This window comes from Leucopleurus acutus (genome assembly GCF_964270905.1).
Source record: "Leucopleurus acutus genome assembly, chromosome: X".
Lineage (NCBI taxonomy): Eukaryota > Metazoa > Chordata > Mammalia > Artiodactyla > Delphinidae > Leucopleurus > Leucopleurus acutus.
This window is the reverse complement of record NC_139148.1, coordinates 13238210-13259949: the sequence shown is the minus strand read 5'-3', so window position 1 is coordinate 13259949 and position 21740 is coordinate 13238210. Positions and strand designations below refer to the sequence as shown.

Here is a 21740-nt window from a genome sequence, read left to right as displayed (position 1 = left end):
TAAAAAAAATTAAATTTCCTAAATTTGAATAACTTATGTCCTTATATACAATTTTCGAATTTAATATTTCAGTGGAAAACTGTTGAAAACAATATCTTGACTAGATACTCACAGTAAGGCTAAAGAAAAAAGAACCGTCCTGCTATAATCTAGTTAGTGAACGTGTTTCTCACAGGAATGTGAGTTAGCCATTATGAAACTTCTTTATGTGTATACTAGAACTAAACAAATAGATAAATATGAGTTTAAACTATTAAGGCATAAAAGTATGATGTATGCAACCTAATCGCAAATGGTTTAGAATAGATAGATGATAGATAAATGGATGGATGGATGAACGGATAGATATAAAATACATATATGGAGTGAGAGAAAAAAATAAGGCACATGTGGCAAATGTTAAATCTAGGTAAAGAGTGTACAAGATTTCTAGGTACTATTTTTACAACTTTTCCGTCAATTTGAAATTACTACAAAATAAAAAGTCTAGCCTGGGGTCCTTGCCACTGCGTGGCAGAAAACCATCTCCACAACCAGAAATGCCGACGCCAGGAAGGAAAGCTTCTGTTGTGTTAAGCCCCTGAAAGTTGGGGTGCACAGATGCTAGCATTACACTAACAAAGATGATAGACTTTTCTGTAACTGATCTTTGCTTCTTATAGGGCACAGATCTACTTTCACTTAATCAAATGTTTATCACAAATACTCTAGAAAATGATATGAAATTAATGGATATAGATCAACCAATAAATGGTAAAAATTTAATGGGCAAAAGTCTGAGGAGATATAGGATATGTGCATAGCCTCAAAACACCTCCCGCAAGATGCTTTAAGTATAAGGGAAAACATATTCCCCTAAATTAGTGAAGACGCCAATTTAAACAAGGGATCTTGGTAAATGTCACCATGTAATAAGGCATATTAACATTAGGAAATCCATGATACAATGCGTCATCATGGAAAGGATGAAAAGGATGCATCATCATTTTTCTAGTAACCTTGCCAGAAATGTACAATCTCATTCAAAAAGACTGAGGGACATTCTACAAAATAACTGATCAGTACTCTTCAAAAGTGTCATGAAAGACAAGATTAAGAAACTGTTACAGACTAGATGAGACTTAAGTAAATTCAACATGGGATCCTCGATAGTATCCTGGAATAGAAATAGCCCACCAGTGGAAAAACTGATGAAATTTGAATTAAGGTCTGTAGTTTGGTTAATAATACTGTAGCAATGTTAATTTCCTACTCTTGATAATTGTACTATGAAATATAAGATGTTAACATTAAAGGAGCAGGGGGAGGAATAAAGGGAACTCTGTACTATTTTTTTGCAACTTTTCTAAAAGTTATTTTCCGTAAACTCAACTCTTGGGTGATTGAATGAATATTCCTACTGGATTGAACATACATGTTAACCTCCACTCTCACTCAAAACTCCACTAGAATAATAATATGAGACTTTTTTAAAAAGAAAACAAAGGCTTAAACCTACAAGCCCAAGAGAAAGGGAAAGAAGAATAAAATCATAGTGGCTAGAAAACAGATGGACATATAGTGACTGCAGGAAGCGGAAAACAAAAAGGTCATTTCATAGAACTGACTCTGGGAAAGGACCCAACTCCCTCTGAGGTGGTAAATACAGCTAGAAGCAGGAATATAACAGTACTTCAAACCTAAGACACCAATATTTCAGGTAGCACTAATAAAACACAGCCAAATAAGATATGATATAATACTTTACCACTTAGCATTTATCTTAGACTTATTAAATGAGTTATTTTAGACTTAGATTTTTCATTTATTACTCATACATTCACAAAAAGGAAAATAAGCAAAACTAATTGTTCAAGGTTTCCCTAAAACTTCCTCACATTCAGAATAGGACTTTTGTCAATCTTTTTGACTAAGAGTGGTCAATGTCCCTATTTTGCACAGTGTTGTCCTCTGTGCCATCAATAGCATTCAGTGATGCAGTATTTCTTAAAAGAATCCACAAAAAGAAACTGGAACCATTAGTACTCAGCTTTGAAATTATGTAAAGCTAGACTATTTTTTTAATAAATTTATTTATTTGTTTGTTTGTTTATTTATTTACTTTTGGATGCTTTGGGTGTTCGTTGCTGTGCGCAGGCTTTGTCTAGTTATGGTGAGCGGGGCTACTCTTCGTTGTGGTGAGCAGGCTTCTCACTGAGGTGGCTTCTCTTGCTGTGGAGCACGGGCTCTAGGTGCGCAGGCTTCAGTAGTTGTGGCACGCGGGCTCAGTAGTTGTGGCGCACTGGCTCAGTAGTTGTGGCACATGGGCTCTAGAGCGCAGGCTCAGTAGTTGGGGCGCACGGGCTTAGTTACTCCGCAGCATGTGGGATCTTCCCGGACCAGGGCTCGAGCCTGTGTCCCCTGAACTGGCAGGTGGGTTCTTAACCACTGCGCCACCAGAGAAGTCCAAAGCTAGACTATTTTTGACTCTTGCTTTCAGTTTGCTGCTAAACACTGAGGGAGCATCCAATTTACCACCTTTCTCACTATCCCCATCCCCATCTCCTACCCATTCAGTTCCTAAGAGTTAACAGTGCTCCAATCTAGACTCTAGTATCCTTTCCCAACCCACTAACACACAGTATGCAAGTTTTGATGAAATTTAAGATACCACCAATTGTGAAATGTCCTAAGTTTAAGTGGTGGGGGAAAGGGGAACATGTGCCTCAAAAATAAATAAAACAAATCAACAAAGTGTGGTACTGGTATAATGACAGAAATACAGATCAATGGAATAGAATGGACGGTCCAAACATAAACCCTTATATTTATGGTCAACTGATTTTGGACAAGGGTTCCAAAACCATGCCAGGGGAAAAGAATGATGCTAGGACAACTTTGCAACAAATGATACTAGGACAACTGGAAAGCCATATACAAAAGAATGGGAGTTGAACCCCTACCTCATACCACATACAAAAATTAACTCAAAAGGGATCAAAGATCTAAATAAAAGATCTAAAACTATAAAACTCTTCAAAGAAAACACGGGGGTAAATCTTTATGATCTTGGATTAGGCAATGGTTTCTTAAATAAGATACCAAAAAAAGACGTAACAAAAGCAAAAAGTAAATAACCTCATCAAAATTTTTGAATTTTATGCTTCAAAGGACACCATCAAGAAAGTAAAAAGACAACCCACAGAATGGGAGAAATGTTTAGCAAGTCACTTATCTGACAGGAGACTTGTATCTAGAATATATAAAATACTGAGTTGTAAGAATTCCTTATAAAGACAAATGACCTAATTTAAAAACCGAGGACTTCCCTGGTGGTGCGGTGGTTAAGAATCCGCCTGCCAATGCAGGGGGACATAGGTTCAAGCCCTGATCCGGGAAGATCCCACATGCTGCAGAGCAACTACGCCCGTGCGTCCCAATTACTGAGCCTGTGCTACAGAGCCCACGAGCCACAACTACTGAGCCTGCAGGCCACGACTACTGAAGCCCGTGCGCCGAGAGCCTGTTCTCCGCAACAAGAGAAGCCACCGCAATGAGAAGCCTGCACTTCGCAACGAAGAGTAGCCCCCGCTCGTCACAACTAGAGAAAGCCTGTGCGCAGCAACGGAGATCCCACATAGCCATAAATAAATAAATAAACAAACAAACAAAACGGTGGTTTGAAAAAAAATAAAAATAAATAAAAACGGGCAAAGGGCTTAGACATTTCTCTAAAGAAGATATACAAATGGCCAATAAGCATCTGGTATCATCAACATCATTAGTCACCAGTAGAATGCAAATTAAAACCACAATGAAATCCCATTTCTCATCCACTAGGATGGCTATAATCAAAAAGGCAGACAATAGCAAATGTTGGCAAAGATGTAGAGAAATTGAAATCCCTGTATATTGCTGGTGGGAATGTAAAATGGTACAGCACTTTGCGAAAGAGTCTGGCAGTTTCTCAAAAGACTGAACATGGAGTTACTGTGTGACCTAGCAATTCCACTCCTAGGTAATTAACCAAGAGAAATGAAAACATACATCCACACAAAAACTTGTACCAAAATGTTCACAGCAGCATTATTCATAATAACCAAACAGGAGAAATAACCCAAATGTCCATCAACTGATGAATGGATAAATAAAATGTGGTATGTCCATACAATAGAATATTTCCGGGCCATAAAAAGTACTGGTACATGCTACAACATGGACGAACATTGAAAACACTGGTGGCCTAGATATATTGGGATTGGAGGTGACTGTTAGTGGGTACGGGGTTTCTTTTTGGGGTGGTGAAAACATCCTGGAAACAGGGTGTGGAGAAAAGGGAACCCTCCCACACTGTTGGTGGTAATGTAAAAATTGGTACAGCCACTACAGAAAACAGTACGGAGGTTCCTTAAAAAACAAAAAATAGAGTTACCATATGATCTAGCAATCCCAGTCCTGGGCATATATACAGAAAAGATGAAAACTCTAATTCAAAAAGATACTTGCACCCCAATGTTCATAGCAGCACTGTTTACAATAGCCAATACATGAAAGCAACCTAGATGTCCATCAAAAGAGGAACAGAGGACTTCCCTGGTGGTCCAGTAGGGTAAGACTCCACACTCCCAATGCAGGGGGCCCAGGTTCAATCCCTGGTCAGGGAACTAGATCCCACATGCATGCTGCAACTAAGAGTTCGCATGCCACAACTAAGAAGTCTGCATGCCGCAACTAAGACCCGGCGCAGCCTAAATAAATAAATAACACTGACTCCTAGGTAAGATGAGGTATAGATCCAGATGTACAGAGCCTCCCACCAAATGAAATGGAATAAACAAAACTTCAAAAAAAAAGAAAGAAAGAGGAATAGATAAAGAAGATGTGGTTTATATATACAGTAGAATATTACTCAACCATAAAAAAGAATGAAATAATGCCATTTGCAGCAATATGGATGGACCTAGAGATTATCATACTAAGTGAAATAAGTCAGTCAGAGAAAGACAAATATCATATGACATCACTTATACATGGAATCTAAAAAAATAATATAAATGAACTTATTTATTACATCACTTATATGTGGAATCTAAAAAAATAATACAAATGAACTTATTTACAAAACAGAAACAGATTCACAGACATAGAAAACAAATGTATGGTTACCAAAGGGGAAAGGGGATAGGGAGGGATAAATTAGTTTGGAGTTAAAAGATACACACTACTATATATAAAATAGATAGGGAATTCCCTGGCAGTCCAGTGGTTAGGACTCCACGCTCTCGCTGCCAAGGGCCCAGGTTTAATCTCTGGTAGGATCCCACAACCTGCCAGACACAGCCAAAAACTAAAAGATAAAATAAAATAGATAAATAACAAGGATTTGCTGTATAGCACAGGTAACTATATTCAGAGTCTCCTAATAATCTATAATGGAAAAAATTTGAAAAAGTATATAAATATACCTATAACTGAATCACTTTGCTGTACACCTGAAACACACCATTGCAAAGCAACTATACGTCAACAACAACAAAAAATATTCTGGAACTAGACAGTGAATATTCTAAAAACTGAATTGTATACTTTAAATGGGTAAGTTGTATGGTATGTGAATTACATCTCAATAAAGCTGTTATTTAAAAATTGGGGAAACGAGAAAAAGGAGAAAACATATTGCTTTAAAATAATTGCACGAATGTTCCAAAGTTGATTATGTTGAGTATGTTAAATCCAAAAGGATGAATGTAGAAGATACAATCTTTATCATACAGAGGATTTACTAAATTGAAATAGCACAATCAGTGCAGGTGGTTTAGTGAGGATTACTAAAGTATCAAATGTTTATGTTGGCTGATAGCCCAAAAGTAGAAAGCAATATAGTTAGAAATAAATAGAGCTGGGGGAATTACAATTACTGACCTAACGAAGGAAACATATTAACTAGTAAAATGATAGAATTCATTACGCTCCCTGATTTGGGAAGGGTTATGAATATCTGTTATGATAAAAACCAATATGGGTATAGAAAGAGAGCTGAAATCGAGTATATTTGAGATATGCCATAGCACAGGAAACTACGCTAGTAAAAACAGTAACAAGTGGAAGAGAGGAAAGTATAATACATACCAAAAGAGAACCTGTACATAAATCCCATCTGCTTTTATTATTCAATACAATCTCCCATTCTAGATGTAGAAGAATAAACAGCAGGGGTTGGCAAACTTCTTCGGTAAATACTCTAGGTCCTATGGGCTATATAGTGTCTGTGAGAACTACTCAGCCCTCCATTCTAGTGCGTATAGGCCACGGACAATATGTAAACATCTGAGTGTGGCTGTGTGCCAAGGAAACTTTGCTTACAGAAACTGAAATTTGAATTTCACGCAATTTGCATGTGTCATGAAACATTATTTTTATTTTTTCCCAACACTTTAAAAATTTACAAACCCTTCTTAGCTCATAAGCCATACAAAAAAATATAGGCAACAGGATGGATTTGGCCCATGGGCTGTGTTTGGCCATCCCCTGGCAGAAGAATGCTTTCAGTATCAGAAACACTTCAACACACTGGTAAGCAAGAAGGAGCAATCAAGTCTTACATAGCACAGTACTTACTCACCAGAAACCAAAAGGCATACTAGTAAGTATGCCACATCTGGAAAACAGTGACAAAAACCTTTCAGAATGTTTATGGGAATTAAGTGAGTTAATACACAAAAAAAGTTCTAAGAATAGTACTGGGTACCCAGCAAGCCATTCACCAACTATTTCTGATATCATCAGCAAAAACATATTCATACTGACTCCAAGAGAAAATACAAAGGTAATGATTCCATTTCTGTAGTAGTACAATGCATATGAGAATTAGAGCAATAACTTTCAAGGCTAAAACTCCAAGCCATGTTATTTCTCGAGAGTCTAAAATTCTCAAAACTAGAGTAAACTTTATTTCAGCACTAGGAAGCTGTTATTTACATATAAGACAAATTTCTAGAAGGAAGGTGAGAGGATGACAAATGTTTGAGAGTTACCACTAAGAAATTGCCCAAAGGATTTTTTTCAAGTAAAATTCAGGATTAGGGTCAAGAGTCCATCCTTGGCTACACATGAAACCAATGCTAAAACCAGCAGAGGAAACTGACTTTCATCAAGAATCTGTTCCATTTAAGAACCTGCAAGAAATGAGTATTTGATCAACAGCTCAGAACTCATCTAGTCCACCTGACCACGTGCCACATTTGGATTTATAAGGACAAGGCACTTAGGAAGAACCATTTGTTGAAGAATGAGAGAATTATACTACTTGCCCCCCACTCAATCCTGTGTTGCATACCCTGTAGCATCAACAGAAAAAATAGAGAAGACATTTCCTTATCACCATGAGAGGTGGCTTCAATCATATTTACCTGACATGCAAAGAAAGACATAATTCACAATACAGAGCACCACTACCTGCCCTTTACAGATTAAATTGCATTTTGAGAGAGAAGAGCAAATCAATACTCATTTCTATTTCACAACCTTAAACAATGGAATGCTGACAAAGCACCCTGCTAAACATTCACCCAACCACCTGTCACCAACATCACCCTCGACACAAAAGGCTATTTTTATGTAGTACACTACTGAGGTAGATAATATCCCATTGCCATGGCAACAAGTTTTCCAGAAGATATGCTAGCCCATGAAGAATGCAAAAAAAAACCAAGCTATTTCTTTGCGTTTGAGTTTACTTTGCAGTATATGAGGAGGATTCTACGTTTTTTAACAGCCTTGGTTTGCTCAACAGGGCCTTGGTGAGTTTGAGGAATGCACAGAGAAATCCTGAGTCCGCGCGCACGTGCGTGCAGACACACACACACACACACACACACACACACACACACACACACACACACACACACACACACACACACACACAGCTATTTTGGGATGAGGAAGAATCCCTACAGGAATCCTATCCTTCAGGGAAAGAAAAAAGCCAAACTAACACGAGGCCATATCCCTAAATATTATAATACACTTTCCACTCCCCTGAACTAACTCATCTCCAGTTCTAGGGTGCCGTTCCCACCATGTGCAGCCAGTCCTCACAGAAGCTCCCAGAGGCTCCATGGCTGCATGTTTCCCGGTGCCCTGAACAAGAACAAACACTGCAACCGGTGGAAATGCCTGCCCCACTCTGATCGAAAAGCACCCACTCGTACACACCCCCATAGCCTCAAGGCCTCCCGGGAGAAGTGAGAAGAAGCCCTCTCAGCCCTCCTGGAGGGCAGGGCAGCAGGCCGGCCCATCGCGAGTGGACTCCCACTCTCGCCACACTGGCTGTGCCCCCTTCTCCCGAGGATCCAGGGCTCTGGGTCCCAGCCCAACTGGCACCCTGAGCTGGCTCTTCCTCCATCCGTCCCCCAGAGCCCTCTCCAGCCTCTCGGCCCACACTCTGCGCAAGAGGCCAGCCTCCGTGAGCTTCCACATGCAGGCTCCCATGCCTCCGGCCTCCAGCACGGCAGCCAGCAGGGGACAGAGCCGGTCACTTGTCCCTCAGCTCCCACCCCACGCCCTCCTGGCCACGGGGCTGCCAATGACCATGCCCTTCCAGACCACTGTTCCTGCAGGCGAAGTACCCTTCGCAGCCCTGACAGCAACATTCCCGCCCCTGGCCCCTCAGAACCAGGGAGGCCGAGGCCGCCAGCCACCACTGCGCTCCACGCCTCCGCGCTCCCGCTCTCAGTCAACCTCTGGGCACACCACGCCTGAGGGACCCTGAGAACCCCAACTGCTGATGGCTTCCTTGGCCTCAAAGTTGAATCGGCCTGGCCCCAAGACTGTCCCATGTTCTGCTTCACCCTACCACAGAAGCACCTCAGAAACGGTCCAAACCCTACTCAGACACGTGCCCACATGACCACCGCTTCAAGCGAGAACTCCCACACTTAGACAGAACTGCCATGGAAGCAACAGCCTCTCCACTGAGAGGTCATCAGGAAACCCCCCTTTCTTTTTTAGTTTGCCTCTTTAACAAAGACGGAATTCCATAACACAACACTGTAAATTAACTATATTTCAATAAAATGAATTTTTAAAACTTTTTTTTAATTTAAAAATAAAAACAAAGACTGAATTCCAACCCAGATAATTCTTTAAAGGACTACTAGAAGTCACTTATCTACGTGACTGTGGGCAAGTTACTGAACCTCTGCGCCTCTGTTTTGTTTTCTTCGAACTGAGGATGATAATACCTAACCTCGTGGCTTGGTTGTGAGAGTTAAATGACATGAGCGCTCTACAAGTTATAGGACAAGGCCAAGTACATGGTAATCAGTTAATAAATGGTAGCTGCTACCATGATTGTATATATGTAGACACCATATATCTACAACCAGAGTAGATTTTGCCCCAGGGGCATTTGGCAATGTGTGAAAAGATTTTTGTGGTTTATTTTTTAAAGGTTGCTTCTCTTTTTTTATTTTTATTTTTTAATATTTATTTATTTGGCTGCGCCAGGTCTTAATTGCGCACATGGGATCTTCGTTGCGGCATGCGGGATCTTTTTGTTGTTCTTGTTGTGGCATGCGGGCTCTTAGCCGTGGCATGTGGGATCTGCTTCCCTGACCAGGGATCGAACCCAGGCCCGCTGCAACGGGAGCGTGGAGTCTTAGCCACTGGACCACCAGGGAAGTCCCTGGAAACATTTTGGTTGTAACAACTGGGGAAGGGACAGATACTAACATCTAGTGAGTAGAGCCCAGGGATGCTGCTAGACATCCTACAATGCATAGGACAGCTTCACTGTAAAGAATGATCTGGCCCAAAGTGTCAATAGTGCTGAGGTGGAGAAACCCTGATCTAGAACAAAGAATAAGTTAAAAGAAGCTAAACATCCACGTGCTAATTTCACTGCTTCACTTCCATTGCCATCTCTCAGTAATAGGACCATAAAACCACCAGAGCGTATGCAAAGGACAGGAGTTAAAACATTTTTAAATAATTTTAAAGAGAGCCTAAAAACAAAACAAACTCAAAAGGCAAGCACATCAAACATCTCCCGGGGCAAAAAGCTGTTCGTGTATAATCATCTGTCTTTCACAAGGTTGACCCTGAACTAAGGGAGAAACAAAGAGATCACTGTATTAAATATGTTCTTTTGAAGGCATCGGGGCAAACATTATGCATTTAAGAAAGCCTGCTTTGAAAAAAACAAACAATTCTTAATTGCTGGCATTTATGGGATTTACTTCAATTAGTCAGTAAATTAACACAGGTGAAACACTTAATTACCCCCAGGAGGCTGAACAAAAATATTTTTCTGTAAACTGAGGGCAAAGTGTTACAAATGAATTAAGTCAAAGCAAATATTTACTACTAGCCTAATATTAATAGCCTCTCCTGGTCCTGAATTAAATTATGAGGATAGCTGAGTTTCTCCAGTCTGTAAAAATCACTTTTTCCTATAAGTCCATGTTCTAGCCAGCCTCTGAAGTAGAGATAATAGTGGTAAATAAAACAGGCCCAATAGCCAGCTGGCGCGTGCTCCAGAGGGGCTCTCTGGAGTGAAGTGAGATTGAGAGGGCCAGACAGAAAGGTCGAGAGCAGAGAGGGTTCAGAGCTGGAACTGCAGCACGAACTTGAGGGTGAGGTCCTGGAGGAAGCAGCTGAGCATCCATTCACTCTGGGCTTCCTTCCCCCTTACAGGACAGACAGGGGAGGAGGGGGGAACAAGAGCCTTATGGAATCTCATTCCTGACCCAGACTTGCCAGCACTGCTGCTACTATTCTGACTTTGGAAACAATTAGCTACGTAGAACTGGAATTTCTAGACACCTCACAAGTCTTCCAAGCAGGGCTTCTTAACCACTTTTGTGCTTTGGTCCCCCCTTGGGCAGCCTGCATTGACCTCTTCTCAGAATAAATTTAAATGCATAAAAGTAAACACTTAAAATACACAGGATTACTGTATAGCACAGGGAACTCTACTCAATGCTCTGTGGTGATCTAAATGGGAAGGAAATCCAAAAAAGAGGGGATATATGTATACGTAGAGCTGATTCACTTTGCTGTACAAAAGAAACTAACACAATATTGTAAAGCAACTATACTCTAACAAAAAATTTTTTTAAAATATACAGGATTATTGGGAATTGCCTGGCAGTCCAGTGGTTAGGACTCGGCACTCTCACTCACAGGGCCCAGGTTCGATCCCTGGTTGAGGAACTAAGATGCTGCAAGCCGAGCAGCGTGACCAAAAATAAAATACACAGGACTGTAAACAAAATATATTGAATTACAGCTATCAAATATTTAAAAAAACAAGTTTGTGGTGGAAATACATGTGTTTATTAACACAATGATAAGATCAGCCAGTGTCTACAGCAGGGGTCCCCAACCCCCGGGTTCCTATTAGGAACCAGGCCACACAGCAGGTGAGTGGCTTGCAAGCAACTGAAGCTTCATCTGCTGCTCCCCGTCACTTGCATTACTGCCTGAGCCATCCCCCACCCACCCCCAGAAAAATTGTCTTCCACAAAACCAGTCCCTGGGGCTTCCCTGGTGGCGCAGTGGCTGAGAGTCCGCCTGCCGATGCAGGGGATGCGGGTTCGTTCCCCTGTCCGGGAAGATCCCACATGCCGCGGAGCGGCTGGGCCCGTGAGCCATGGCCGCTGAGCCTGCGTGTCCGGAGCCTGTGCTCCGCAATGGGAGAGGCCACAACAGTGAGAGGCCACAACAGTGAGAGGCCCGCGTACCGCAAAAAAATAAATAAATAAAATTTAAAATAAAAGTTCTATTTCTATAAGTGATCAAGTCACAGGAATTGCTAATGCTACTGTGGTTTATTGCCTACAATGCATAATAGAAGGAAATGCTCAATATCAGTTAGGGGTCAGTAAAAAGAAAACTGTATTTTTTCCCCACATCTAAATTCAAAGACCCCTGAGAGCTGGGCCCAGGTTAAAAAGGCCTGCTTTATTCTGTGCAGGAGTGAGCATGCACAGCATTCACATCTGCTTTTCCACTTTTTTTCCCACCTCCTACTAGTTAAGAGGAAAAACAAATTGTCTAAAGACTAAAATTGAAAATAATGCCTAAGAAGATATTTGCCAGTCCTACTTGGCATAAGAAAATGAATTATGCATGAAAATGTTTTTTTAAAGACAAAGAAATTTGACATGAGTGGCTGAGCAAAAACATATCTATTCTGACCCCCCAAAGCTAACCAGAATAATTTTCTGCTTCAGAAAACTCTGGAAGGCAAGTGTGGTAGAAAGATCCTAAGATGACCCCCCTTCCAAAAATTCTCACCTCCTGGTAATCTGTGCTTTTTTATAATCCTCTCCCCTTGAGTGCAGGCAGAACCTGTGACTTGCTTTGAACCAAGAGAATATGGCAAGGTGATGGGATGTCGCTCATCTAAGGCGACTGGAGAAAGTGAATCTCCTGCTGGCCTTAAAGAAGCAAACAGTCATGTTGTGAACTGCCTATGGAGAGGGCCATGTGGCAGGGAACTGCGGGTGGCCTCTAGGAGCTGAGGGCTCCAGTCCTAAAATCACAAGGCACTGAATTCTACCAACAACCATGTGAGCTTAGAAGAGGTCCCCAGATGCAAAGAGGAAGGCCACTTGGCCAATGCCTTGATTTCAGCTTTGTGAAACCCTGAGATGAAGACCCAGTTAAGCCATAGAAACAATTAGTAACAAATACGTGTTGTATTAAGCTGCAATTTACATTTCTGGAAATTCATTCCAGAGCAATAAATAACTAGTGCAGTAACCAAAAGACGGGGTGACCTACCATCCAAGTTTGCCTAGGACTGTCTTGGTTTGAAAACGGAAAGTACCATGCCCTAAGAAACAACTCAGTTCTGAGCAACCCAGGTTGGTTGGTTGCTGCTATGGTCTGAATATGTATGTCCTCCCAAAATTCCTATGTTGAAATCCTAATGCTCAGTGTGATAGTATTAGAAAGTGGGGCCTTTGGGAAGCGCTTAGGCCATGAGGGTGGAGCCCTCATGAATGGGATTACTGCCTTATAAAAGAGGCTCCAGAGAGATCCCTAGCCTTTCCCACCATGTGAGGACACAGTGAGAAGTCACGGGCTATGAACCGAGAAGGGAACTCTCACCAGAAGGCAACCACGCTGGCACCTTAGTCTTGGACTTCCAGCCTCAAAAACTGTCAGAAATAATTGTCTGTTGTCTATAAGCCACCCAGTCTGTAGTATTTTGTTATAGCAGCCAGAATGGACTAAGGCAGTCGCCCACTAATAGACGTGTACTGAATAATATAAATACAAAATACTAGACCCTTTGCCTATAGGAAACAAACAGAAAGTTTGAAAAAACCTGGAAAGGAACCAAACTCTCTTTTAAAAGTTACCAATAATTAGCAAAACAACTCAAGGGAATTCCCTGGCGGTCCAGTGGATAGGACTCCAGGCTTCCATGGCCAGGGAAGGGGGGGGTGTCAATCCCCAATGGGGAACTAAGATCTCGTAAGCCGTGTGGCACAGCCTTTAAAAAAAAACCTCAAGATTTCCTCAAAACCAATTTTCTACACCCTTAAAGTAGAGCATTCCCCAGTTATGTGTGGGAAACTAGGACAATGTTCAAATCCATCTTGTATTTCTAGTCTTCACGTTGTTTTTCAATCTCCCTATTGGTTGCCCCAGATGATTTATTTTAAATCAGTACTCAAACATCATTACCTTAAAGACTGGCAATGGCTCAATGATATGAAACCATCATTCACTCTTTTTTTTTTTGCTGTACGTGGGCCTCTCACTGTTGTGGCCTCTCCCATTGCGGAGCACAGGCTCCGGACGCACAGGCTCAGCGGCCATGGCTCACGGGCCCAGCCGCTCCGCGGCATGTGGGATCTTCCCAGACCGGGGCACGAACCCGTGTCCCCCGTATCGGCAGGCGGATTCTTAACCACTGTGCCACCAGGGAAGCCCCCCATCATTCACTCTTGCCATTTAACCATAAGCCACAGGTATTAAACCCATGCATGTTCCCATCCCCTCTGACCATCCCCAGGTTCCCTCCTTAAAGATAAACCCTGTGGAATCATATGATGTCTGAGACTTGCTTCAGATAAAAGAGGGGGCAAGGAACAAGGTAGGAATGCAGATGGAATGGAACTGACCGAGTATTGATGGTTGTTGAGCAGGGGTGGCAAGTGCAGAGGAGTTTAATGTATTAGTCTATCTGTTTGCTTGTTTCCATTTTTTAAAAAATTAGAAAAAAGCAAGCCTATGAAACCCTAATCAATTAACTGTCCTGTAACAGTATCAAGAATACCAGTGTGCTTTCTCTATCTATGAAGGCATTTTGAATGTTTGTACATGTTTAGAACAGTTCCCTAGTCATGTAACATTCTATATATATATTTTTTTTAAAATGCCACCTACTTTCCATAAGCATAAAGGTCTCTACAGCCATTGGGACTTGCCTGGTGGCGCAGTGGTTAAGAATCCGCCTGCCAATGCAGGGGACACGGGTTCAAGCCCTGATCTGGGAAGATCCCACATGCCGTGGAACAACTAAGCCCGTGTGCCACAACTACTGAGCCTGCGCTCTAGAGCCTGTGAGCCACAACTACTGAAGCCCACGTGCTGCAACTACTGAAGGCTGTGTGCCTACAGCCCGTGCTCCACAACAAAGAGAAGCCAAGGCAACGAGAAGCCCGCGCACCGCAACAAAGAGTAGCCCCTGCTCGCCGCAACTAGAAAAAGCCCGCACACAGCAACGAAGACCCAATGCAGCCAAAAATAAATAAATTTATTAATAAATAAATAAATGAGGCATTGTAAGAGCAGGTAATGAAGATTTTTTAAAAAGAAACATAAATGAACTACAGCTACCTGTGTCAACAAGGGCGAACCTCAAAAACAAAAGAATGAGAGGAAAAGCAAGTTGCGGAAGGTTACAGAGTACTATACTCCTCCTTCTGAGTTGAAAAGCCATACAAAACAATTTATCATTTTAGTGACACATGTGTATATAAATACATGTATGTACACACTATATATATATATATATACACACACACACATATAGCTATAATAAAAGTACAAAAACTTTTCAAATCATGCACACCAAATTCAGGACAGTAGTAAACTCTGAGGTGAGCAAGAAGGGGAATGGGACCAGAGAAGGGATCACAGGAAACTTTCACACTAACTGGGCTGTTTTACTTCTTATGCTGAGTAGTGGGTACACACTTATTGTTGGGTAGTCCTCTAGTTTTACACACCAGAAATATTTTTTATAAGAGTTATTAACAAGGTACTATTAGCAAATGTCCTCCTTTTAACCAGACAATGGTATGACTCTGGAACTTCCTTTATCTGCTGGCATTCATTCTCTTTTACAAAAAAAGAACACTCTTTATCTCAAAAGCACATATTCCAAGTTACCCTTTTAGCATGCTGGCCTCTATCTCCCTAAAGCATATGCTACAAAGGGATATGATACAAAGATGTAAAAACAGAAAACTGTTTCATTTGCATTAAAAAAATAGTTCTGGCTAATAATCCAACAACTGGAAAAAGTTCACAAGAATTTTGTCTTTTGCCTATAGTTGTTTTTAACGATTAAACAGTTGCGTCAAAGAATTACAAGAAAACCCTTAAATATGAGTTCTTCCCAAAGGTGAGTCCATGCGCAGGAATTTTTAAAATATCCTCTACTTCTCCTAGCTTTGTTTTACTTCTTTTCCTCAATCAAAGCCACTCAAACAATCAGACATTACTTACTGGCTTTTTTCCCATTCAATGATTTCCCGTGATAATACGAAATCAACAGTGTTTCATAACTATTTCCCTTAAAGTCTAAGAGTTAACTGTCAAGTCAGCGAAAGACAAATAACGTATGTATGATCTCACTTTTATGTGGAATCTAAAAACAAACAAACCAACAAAAAACTGGAACTCATAGATACAGAGAACAGATTAGTAGTTGCCAGAGGTGGGGGTGAGTGAAATGGGTGAAGGTGGTCAAAAGGCACAAACTTCCACTTATGGGACCTCCCTGGTGGTCCAGTTAGTAAGACTCCGCCCTCCCAATGCAGGGGGCCCAGGTTCGATCCCTGGTTGGAGAACTAGATCCCACATGCATGCCCCAAATAAGAAGTCCACATGCCACAGCTGAAGATGCCGCATGCTGCAACAAAGGATCCTACATGCTGCAATGAAGATCCCGCATGCCGAAACTAAGACCTGGCACAGCCAAAATAAATAAATATTTAAAAAAAAACTTCCAGTTATAAAATAAGTAAGTCCTGGGGATGTCATGTATAGCATGGTGACTAAAATTGATAATACTGTATTATGTCTGTGAAAGATGTTGAAAGTAAATCATAAAAGTTCTCATCACAAGAGAGAAATTTTTGTTAACTATGTTTGCTGATGGATATCAGCTAGACTTACTGTGATGATCATTTCGCAACACATACAAATATTGAATCATTATGTTATATACCTGAAACTAATACATCATATGTCAATTATATCTCAATAAAAAATATTATCTGAAAACAGTTAACCATATAAAAATGAAAACTGGGGGCTTCCCTGGTGGCACAGTGGTTGAGAGTCCGCCTGCCGATGCAGGGGACACGGGTTTGTGCCCCAGTCCGGGAGGATCCCACATGCCACGGAGCGGCTAGGCCCGTGAGCCATGGCCGCTGAGCCTGCGCGTCCGGAGCCTGTGCATTCTCAAAGACTAAGACACCATCCTGAAAGACAGATATTATAAAGGAGTCTATATAGTTTGTTAATTCATTACATCAAGCAGAAAACTTGCCAGTTTAAGGTAGATACTTTTGTTCTAGCTGTTATATTTTCTTACTCAAACCCTAAAAAATAAAGACATTTGCACTGCGGGACTTCCTTGGCGGTCCAGTGGTTAGGACTCAGCACTTTCACTGCCAAGAGCCCGGGTTCGATCCCTGGTCAGGGAACTAAGATCCCACAAGCCCTGTGGCAAGCACGCAAGAAATAAATAAATAAATAAAACATCTGCTTTGGAATGTAAGCTCTGTGAGGACAGGGGTTTGTGTTTGATTCACAGCTGTAACCTCAACATCTAGAACAGTGCCTGATGCACAAAAGAAACCAGATACCTCAAATACACATCCAACCCAAGTTTATGCATTCTAGTAAAATGCTGGCCTTTCAATACCAATGAAATACTTCACAACCTGGGAAACCAATCACTCTAACATCTATAGCTCTTTGTCTTGAAGTATTAAACAAAAACTATTTACCTGTTTCTCAGACATCCATATTTACTTTTTCTAATTTCAGTGTTTTACTCTAACATTTTTGTACCTAGTACTAGAATCCTGTTTTAAAATAAATCATGACTTCCCTGGTGGCACAGTGGTTGGGAATCCGCCTGCCAATGCAGGGGACACAGGTTCGAGCCCTGGTCCGGGAAGATCCCACATGCCGCGGAGCAACTAAGCCCGTGAGCCACAAGGACTAAGCCCACGTGCCACAACTAGTGGAGCCCATGCACCTAGAGCCCATGCTCCGCAACAGGAGAAGCCACCGCGATGAGAAGCTCACACACCACAACGAAGAGTAGCCCCACTTCGCTGCAACTAGAGAAAGCCCACGCGCAGCAACAAAGATCCAACACAGCCATAAATAAATAAGTAAATAATAAAATTTATTACAAAATAATAAAATAAAATACATCAACACCTCTCTATAAAGAGACCAAAACGCCTTTCAAAATAAGCTATTATGATGCACTAAAATATAATCCAAGACAGAAAATAAGCATATGGAAAGATCCTAAACATCATATGTCTCTAGGGAATTGCAAATTACATCAACAAGATACCACTATATACCTATGAGAATGGTGAAAATCTAGAACACTGACAACACCACATGTTGATGAGGATATAGAGCAAGAGGACCTCTCATTCATTCCGGGGGGGATTGCAAATGGTACAGCCACTCTGGAAGACAGCTTGGCAGTTTCTTACAAAACTAAACTCACTCCTACCATATGATCCAACAATCACACTTACTGGTATCTACCCAAAGGGGTTGAGAACTTAAATGCACACAGATGCTTACAGCAACTGTATCCATAACTGCCAAAACTTGAAAGCAAGCAAAATGTCCTCCAGTATGTGAATGGATAAATTGTGGTACATCCAGACAATGGAATATTATTCAGCACTAACAAGAAATAAGCCATCAAGCTATGAAAAAACATGGAGGAATCTTAAGTGCATACTACTAAATGAAAGAAGCCAATCTGAAAAGATTACATACTGTGTGATTCCAACTATATGACATTTTGGAAAAAGGCAAAACTCTGGAAACAGTAAAAAAGATCAGTGGTTGTCAGGGTTTGGGAGTAAGAATAAGGGATGAATAAGTAGGGCACAGAGGATTTTTAGGGCAGTGAAACTACTCTGTATGATACTACAATGATGGATACATGTCATTATACATTTGTCCAAAACCAAAGAATGTACATCACCAAGAATGAACCATAATGTAAACTATGGACTCTGGGTGATTACGATATACCAATGCAGGTTCACCAATTGTAAAAAATGTACCCCTCTGGTGGGGTGTTGATAATGGGGGAGGCTGGGCATGTGTGGGGCAGGGTGTATATGGGAACTCTGTGTACCTTCCCCTCAATTTTGCTGTGAACCTAAAACTGGTCTGAAAAGATAAAGTCTATTAAAAATATATATATGTATTTCAACTGAAAACAAAATCCCTAAGATAACTCACTTCCATAATAAAGTAATAGGTATAGTGGTTTATTTTTATTCCAAGGAGGAGACAAAGTATTTTTATAGAACATTTGCTTCAGGTAAGATTTTCAACCTTCCTGGAACATTATGGTAATCTTAACTGTATGCTGATTAAAAAGAAAAAAAAATCTGTTACCATAGAAACTACCAGGGCTAGTTAATGACTCCATGACTTGGGCAGTTATACCTGTTGGGTCACTTAATTAAACTTACAGGTTCCTGTTTAACAGAGAAAGGCTAAAAACATCTACATCTGTTTAAAGAAAGGCTACAACACTCATGGGGTAGTGCAAATCAGGATAAATGGAGTGCACATGTGTACTGGGAGTACACACACCCAGACACACCACACCACACACCACCAAAGTGGTCAGTAAAAATTAGGTGGCTGCCGGCTGCTGGCTTTGGTTTGAATCTCTTCTAATTACATTTCTCTGTCCAGGATGCCTTTGATGTTCATGTCCACCTGTATGAAGAATATTGGGTTACTGCACTGCGTTAAGTTAATGGGGAAGGATATATTTTGTTTTGCTGGGCTGAATAAGGGAGCTTTAAAGCTCTGAGAGATTTACTACAAGCAATATTCTAGGGATGTCCCCTTTTGCCAGCATCTTTTGCAAGCAGGTTTCGACTAGATATCAAGAATATAATCTCATCCATACAATGGCACTGTGCCTTGAGTTCTTTTTAAATCTTAAACACCTCAAGGGAGCATAAGTTCTAACACAGGAAAGCCCCCTCCCCAAGTCCTTAGGAGAAGTCAACCAACATAATTCATATTTAATATGCCCACCATCTCTTATCACACTCCATATATTACTGACAACAAAATAAGCCTTAACAGGTGCCCAGCTGTCACTTACTTGCTGTGTGGCCTCAGTCACTTACTCCTCTTTCAGTTGAGAAATAGCAACAGCATTTAATAAATTTATTATGCTTGGGAGTATTCTGAGGGCCTCATGTAATAGCTGTGGTTTGTGTTTTAAAATATTGACTTTTCCTCTACCTGGTCTAGCTTAACTGCTCAACAGCAGAGGCTGAACTGTCTCCATAGCAAGGACTTCTTAAGGGACAAACAGCCATGTTAAGGTCTGTGAATACTAATTATATTTTCAGAAATCTTGAATTCTGAAAAGTGAGAGATTACAGGGTGGCTAAAGTTATGCTCACAAACAGACAGAGTGTATGCATGCCCCAGAAGTATAAAATGCAGTCAAGTGATTAAAAAAAGGCTACACACACAATGATATTATGAGCGAACCATAAAACCCTCAATACTCCTTTGGAACTGGATTTTAAAATACCACTCCCCACTTGAAATATACAACTGATGTTAACGTTCATACTGACTCCAGCTTTTAAGAAAAGGTTCATTTCACATTTGGGGCCTGATATTAAGAATCACCAGGCTTCCCTGGTAGTTCAGTAGTTAAGAATCCGCCTGCCAATGCAAGGGACACAGGTTCGAGCCCTGGTCCGGGAAGATCCCACATGCCGCGCAGCAACTAAGCCCGTGCGCCACAACTACTGAGCCTGCGCTCTACAGCCCGTGAGCCACAACTACTAAGCCCATGCTCCACAATTACTGAAGCCCGAGTGCCTAGAGCCGATGCTCTGCAACGAAGAGTAGCCCCCGCTCACAGCAACTACAGAAAGCCCGCATGCAGCAACGAAGACCCAATGCACCCAAAAATAATTTTTTAATAGTCATTAATTCTAAAAAAAAAAAAGAAAAGGAAAGCACAAAACAAAAACAGTATCTACTGCGCATCATCCGCCTCCTTTTTCAGGTACGGAGCAGCCAAAAGGATGTAGCTATGACACAATTACTTTGTAATTCTATTTCAAGTCCAAATAATGATAAGATGGGAAACTACAACTGTCCCCCACGGTGGACGTCTGGGGTCACCTCTAGCCTTAAATAGGGAGTTTGTCTCTGCCTTGACAGACGTCCTCTTGCAGCCCTGTGTCCCTGTTCTGCAATTTGTCATTAGGCTTTCCAGTTTAATGCTAATATGCAGAAATATGTTACTGGGCAAATATATATATTAGATACGTATATATTACAAGTAGTATATAAAGCGGGCAACATTCAGTGGTGGGCTCCCGGCCCTACAAACACACACCCTTCAAGTTCCAATCCTGCAAGCGCCCACCCACCCAGGAGAGGGAAGGGCAGGAGCCTCGAGCAGAGGTTAAGCCAGACATCAGCCAAAACAAACACCACTTCCAGAACAAGGCAAACTTTGGGTCTGGGCGGCTGCAGAGCCCCAGAAACGGCCGGGGAGGGGAGGGAGTGTCCGTCAGCCTCAGGGGAGGAAGATGAGGAGCGCACCCAGCACTGCTGAGCTGCGGAGGAGGCTGGTGTCCCCTGGGGGACAAGGGCGTCGCCGCCATTCCCGGCTGCGAAGCCCCTCTCCGCAACCTGGCCAAGGCCTCCGGGTGCCTGTCGGCAGCCCTGTCGCCCCACCCCGCCCCCCTGTCCCCGTAGAAATGGTCCCCACAGACCCACAGGGGCAGGGGCGCGGGGACCTACCTGGTGCAGCGTCTCGGCGGGCAGCTGCGACGCCCGGAACAGGTCGGCCACGGGGCCCGAGGCTGCGGTGGCCGCGCCGGGGGCGGCCCTGGCGGCCTCAGGGGGCCCGGACCCGGGGCCCCCGCCTGCGGCGCCGGCGCAGCGCGCGAAGAGCTCAGAGTAGCACTGCTGCTCGCCCTCGCTCAGCAGCAGCGGCGGTCCAGAGCCGCAGCCCCCGCTTGCTGCAGCCTCCATAGAGCCTGAAAGGGGGCCCAGCGGAGCACCGTCCCCGGTTGAGGCGCCGCCGCCTTCACCACAGCCTCCGCCGCTTCAGCCTCGGCCTTGGCCGCCGCCGCCCCGACGCCCCGCAGCTGCCGCGCGGCCGCTTCCTCCCGGCGCGCGCCGGCCCCGCCCCCGGACTTGAATGTTGTGCCTCCGCCGCGCGGCACATGGAGACA

The 21740-nt window shown here is 42.4% G+C and overlaps 1 protein-coding gene across 9 annotated transcripts in view; it reads right to left on the bottom strand.

Moving 5' to 3' along the window:
• Nucleotides 1-21537, bottom strand: part of REPS2 (RALBP1 associated Eps domain containing 2) — a gene marked incomplete at its 5' end in the record, with an annotated part of 232284 nt that extends 210747 nt beyond the window's left edge. For all 9 annotated transcript variants that reach the window (XM_082864959.1, XM_082864961.1, XM_082864965.1 and 6 more), the window contains one exon: nt 21304-21537. In XM_082864959.1, the coding sequence (XP_082721085.1) occupies nt 21304-21537 (234 nt within the window). The remainder of the gene's footprint in view (nt 1-21303) is intronic.
• Between the last annotated feature and the right edge of the window lie 203 nt (nt 21538-21740).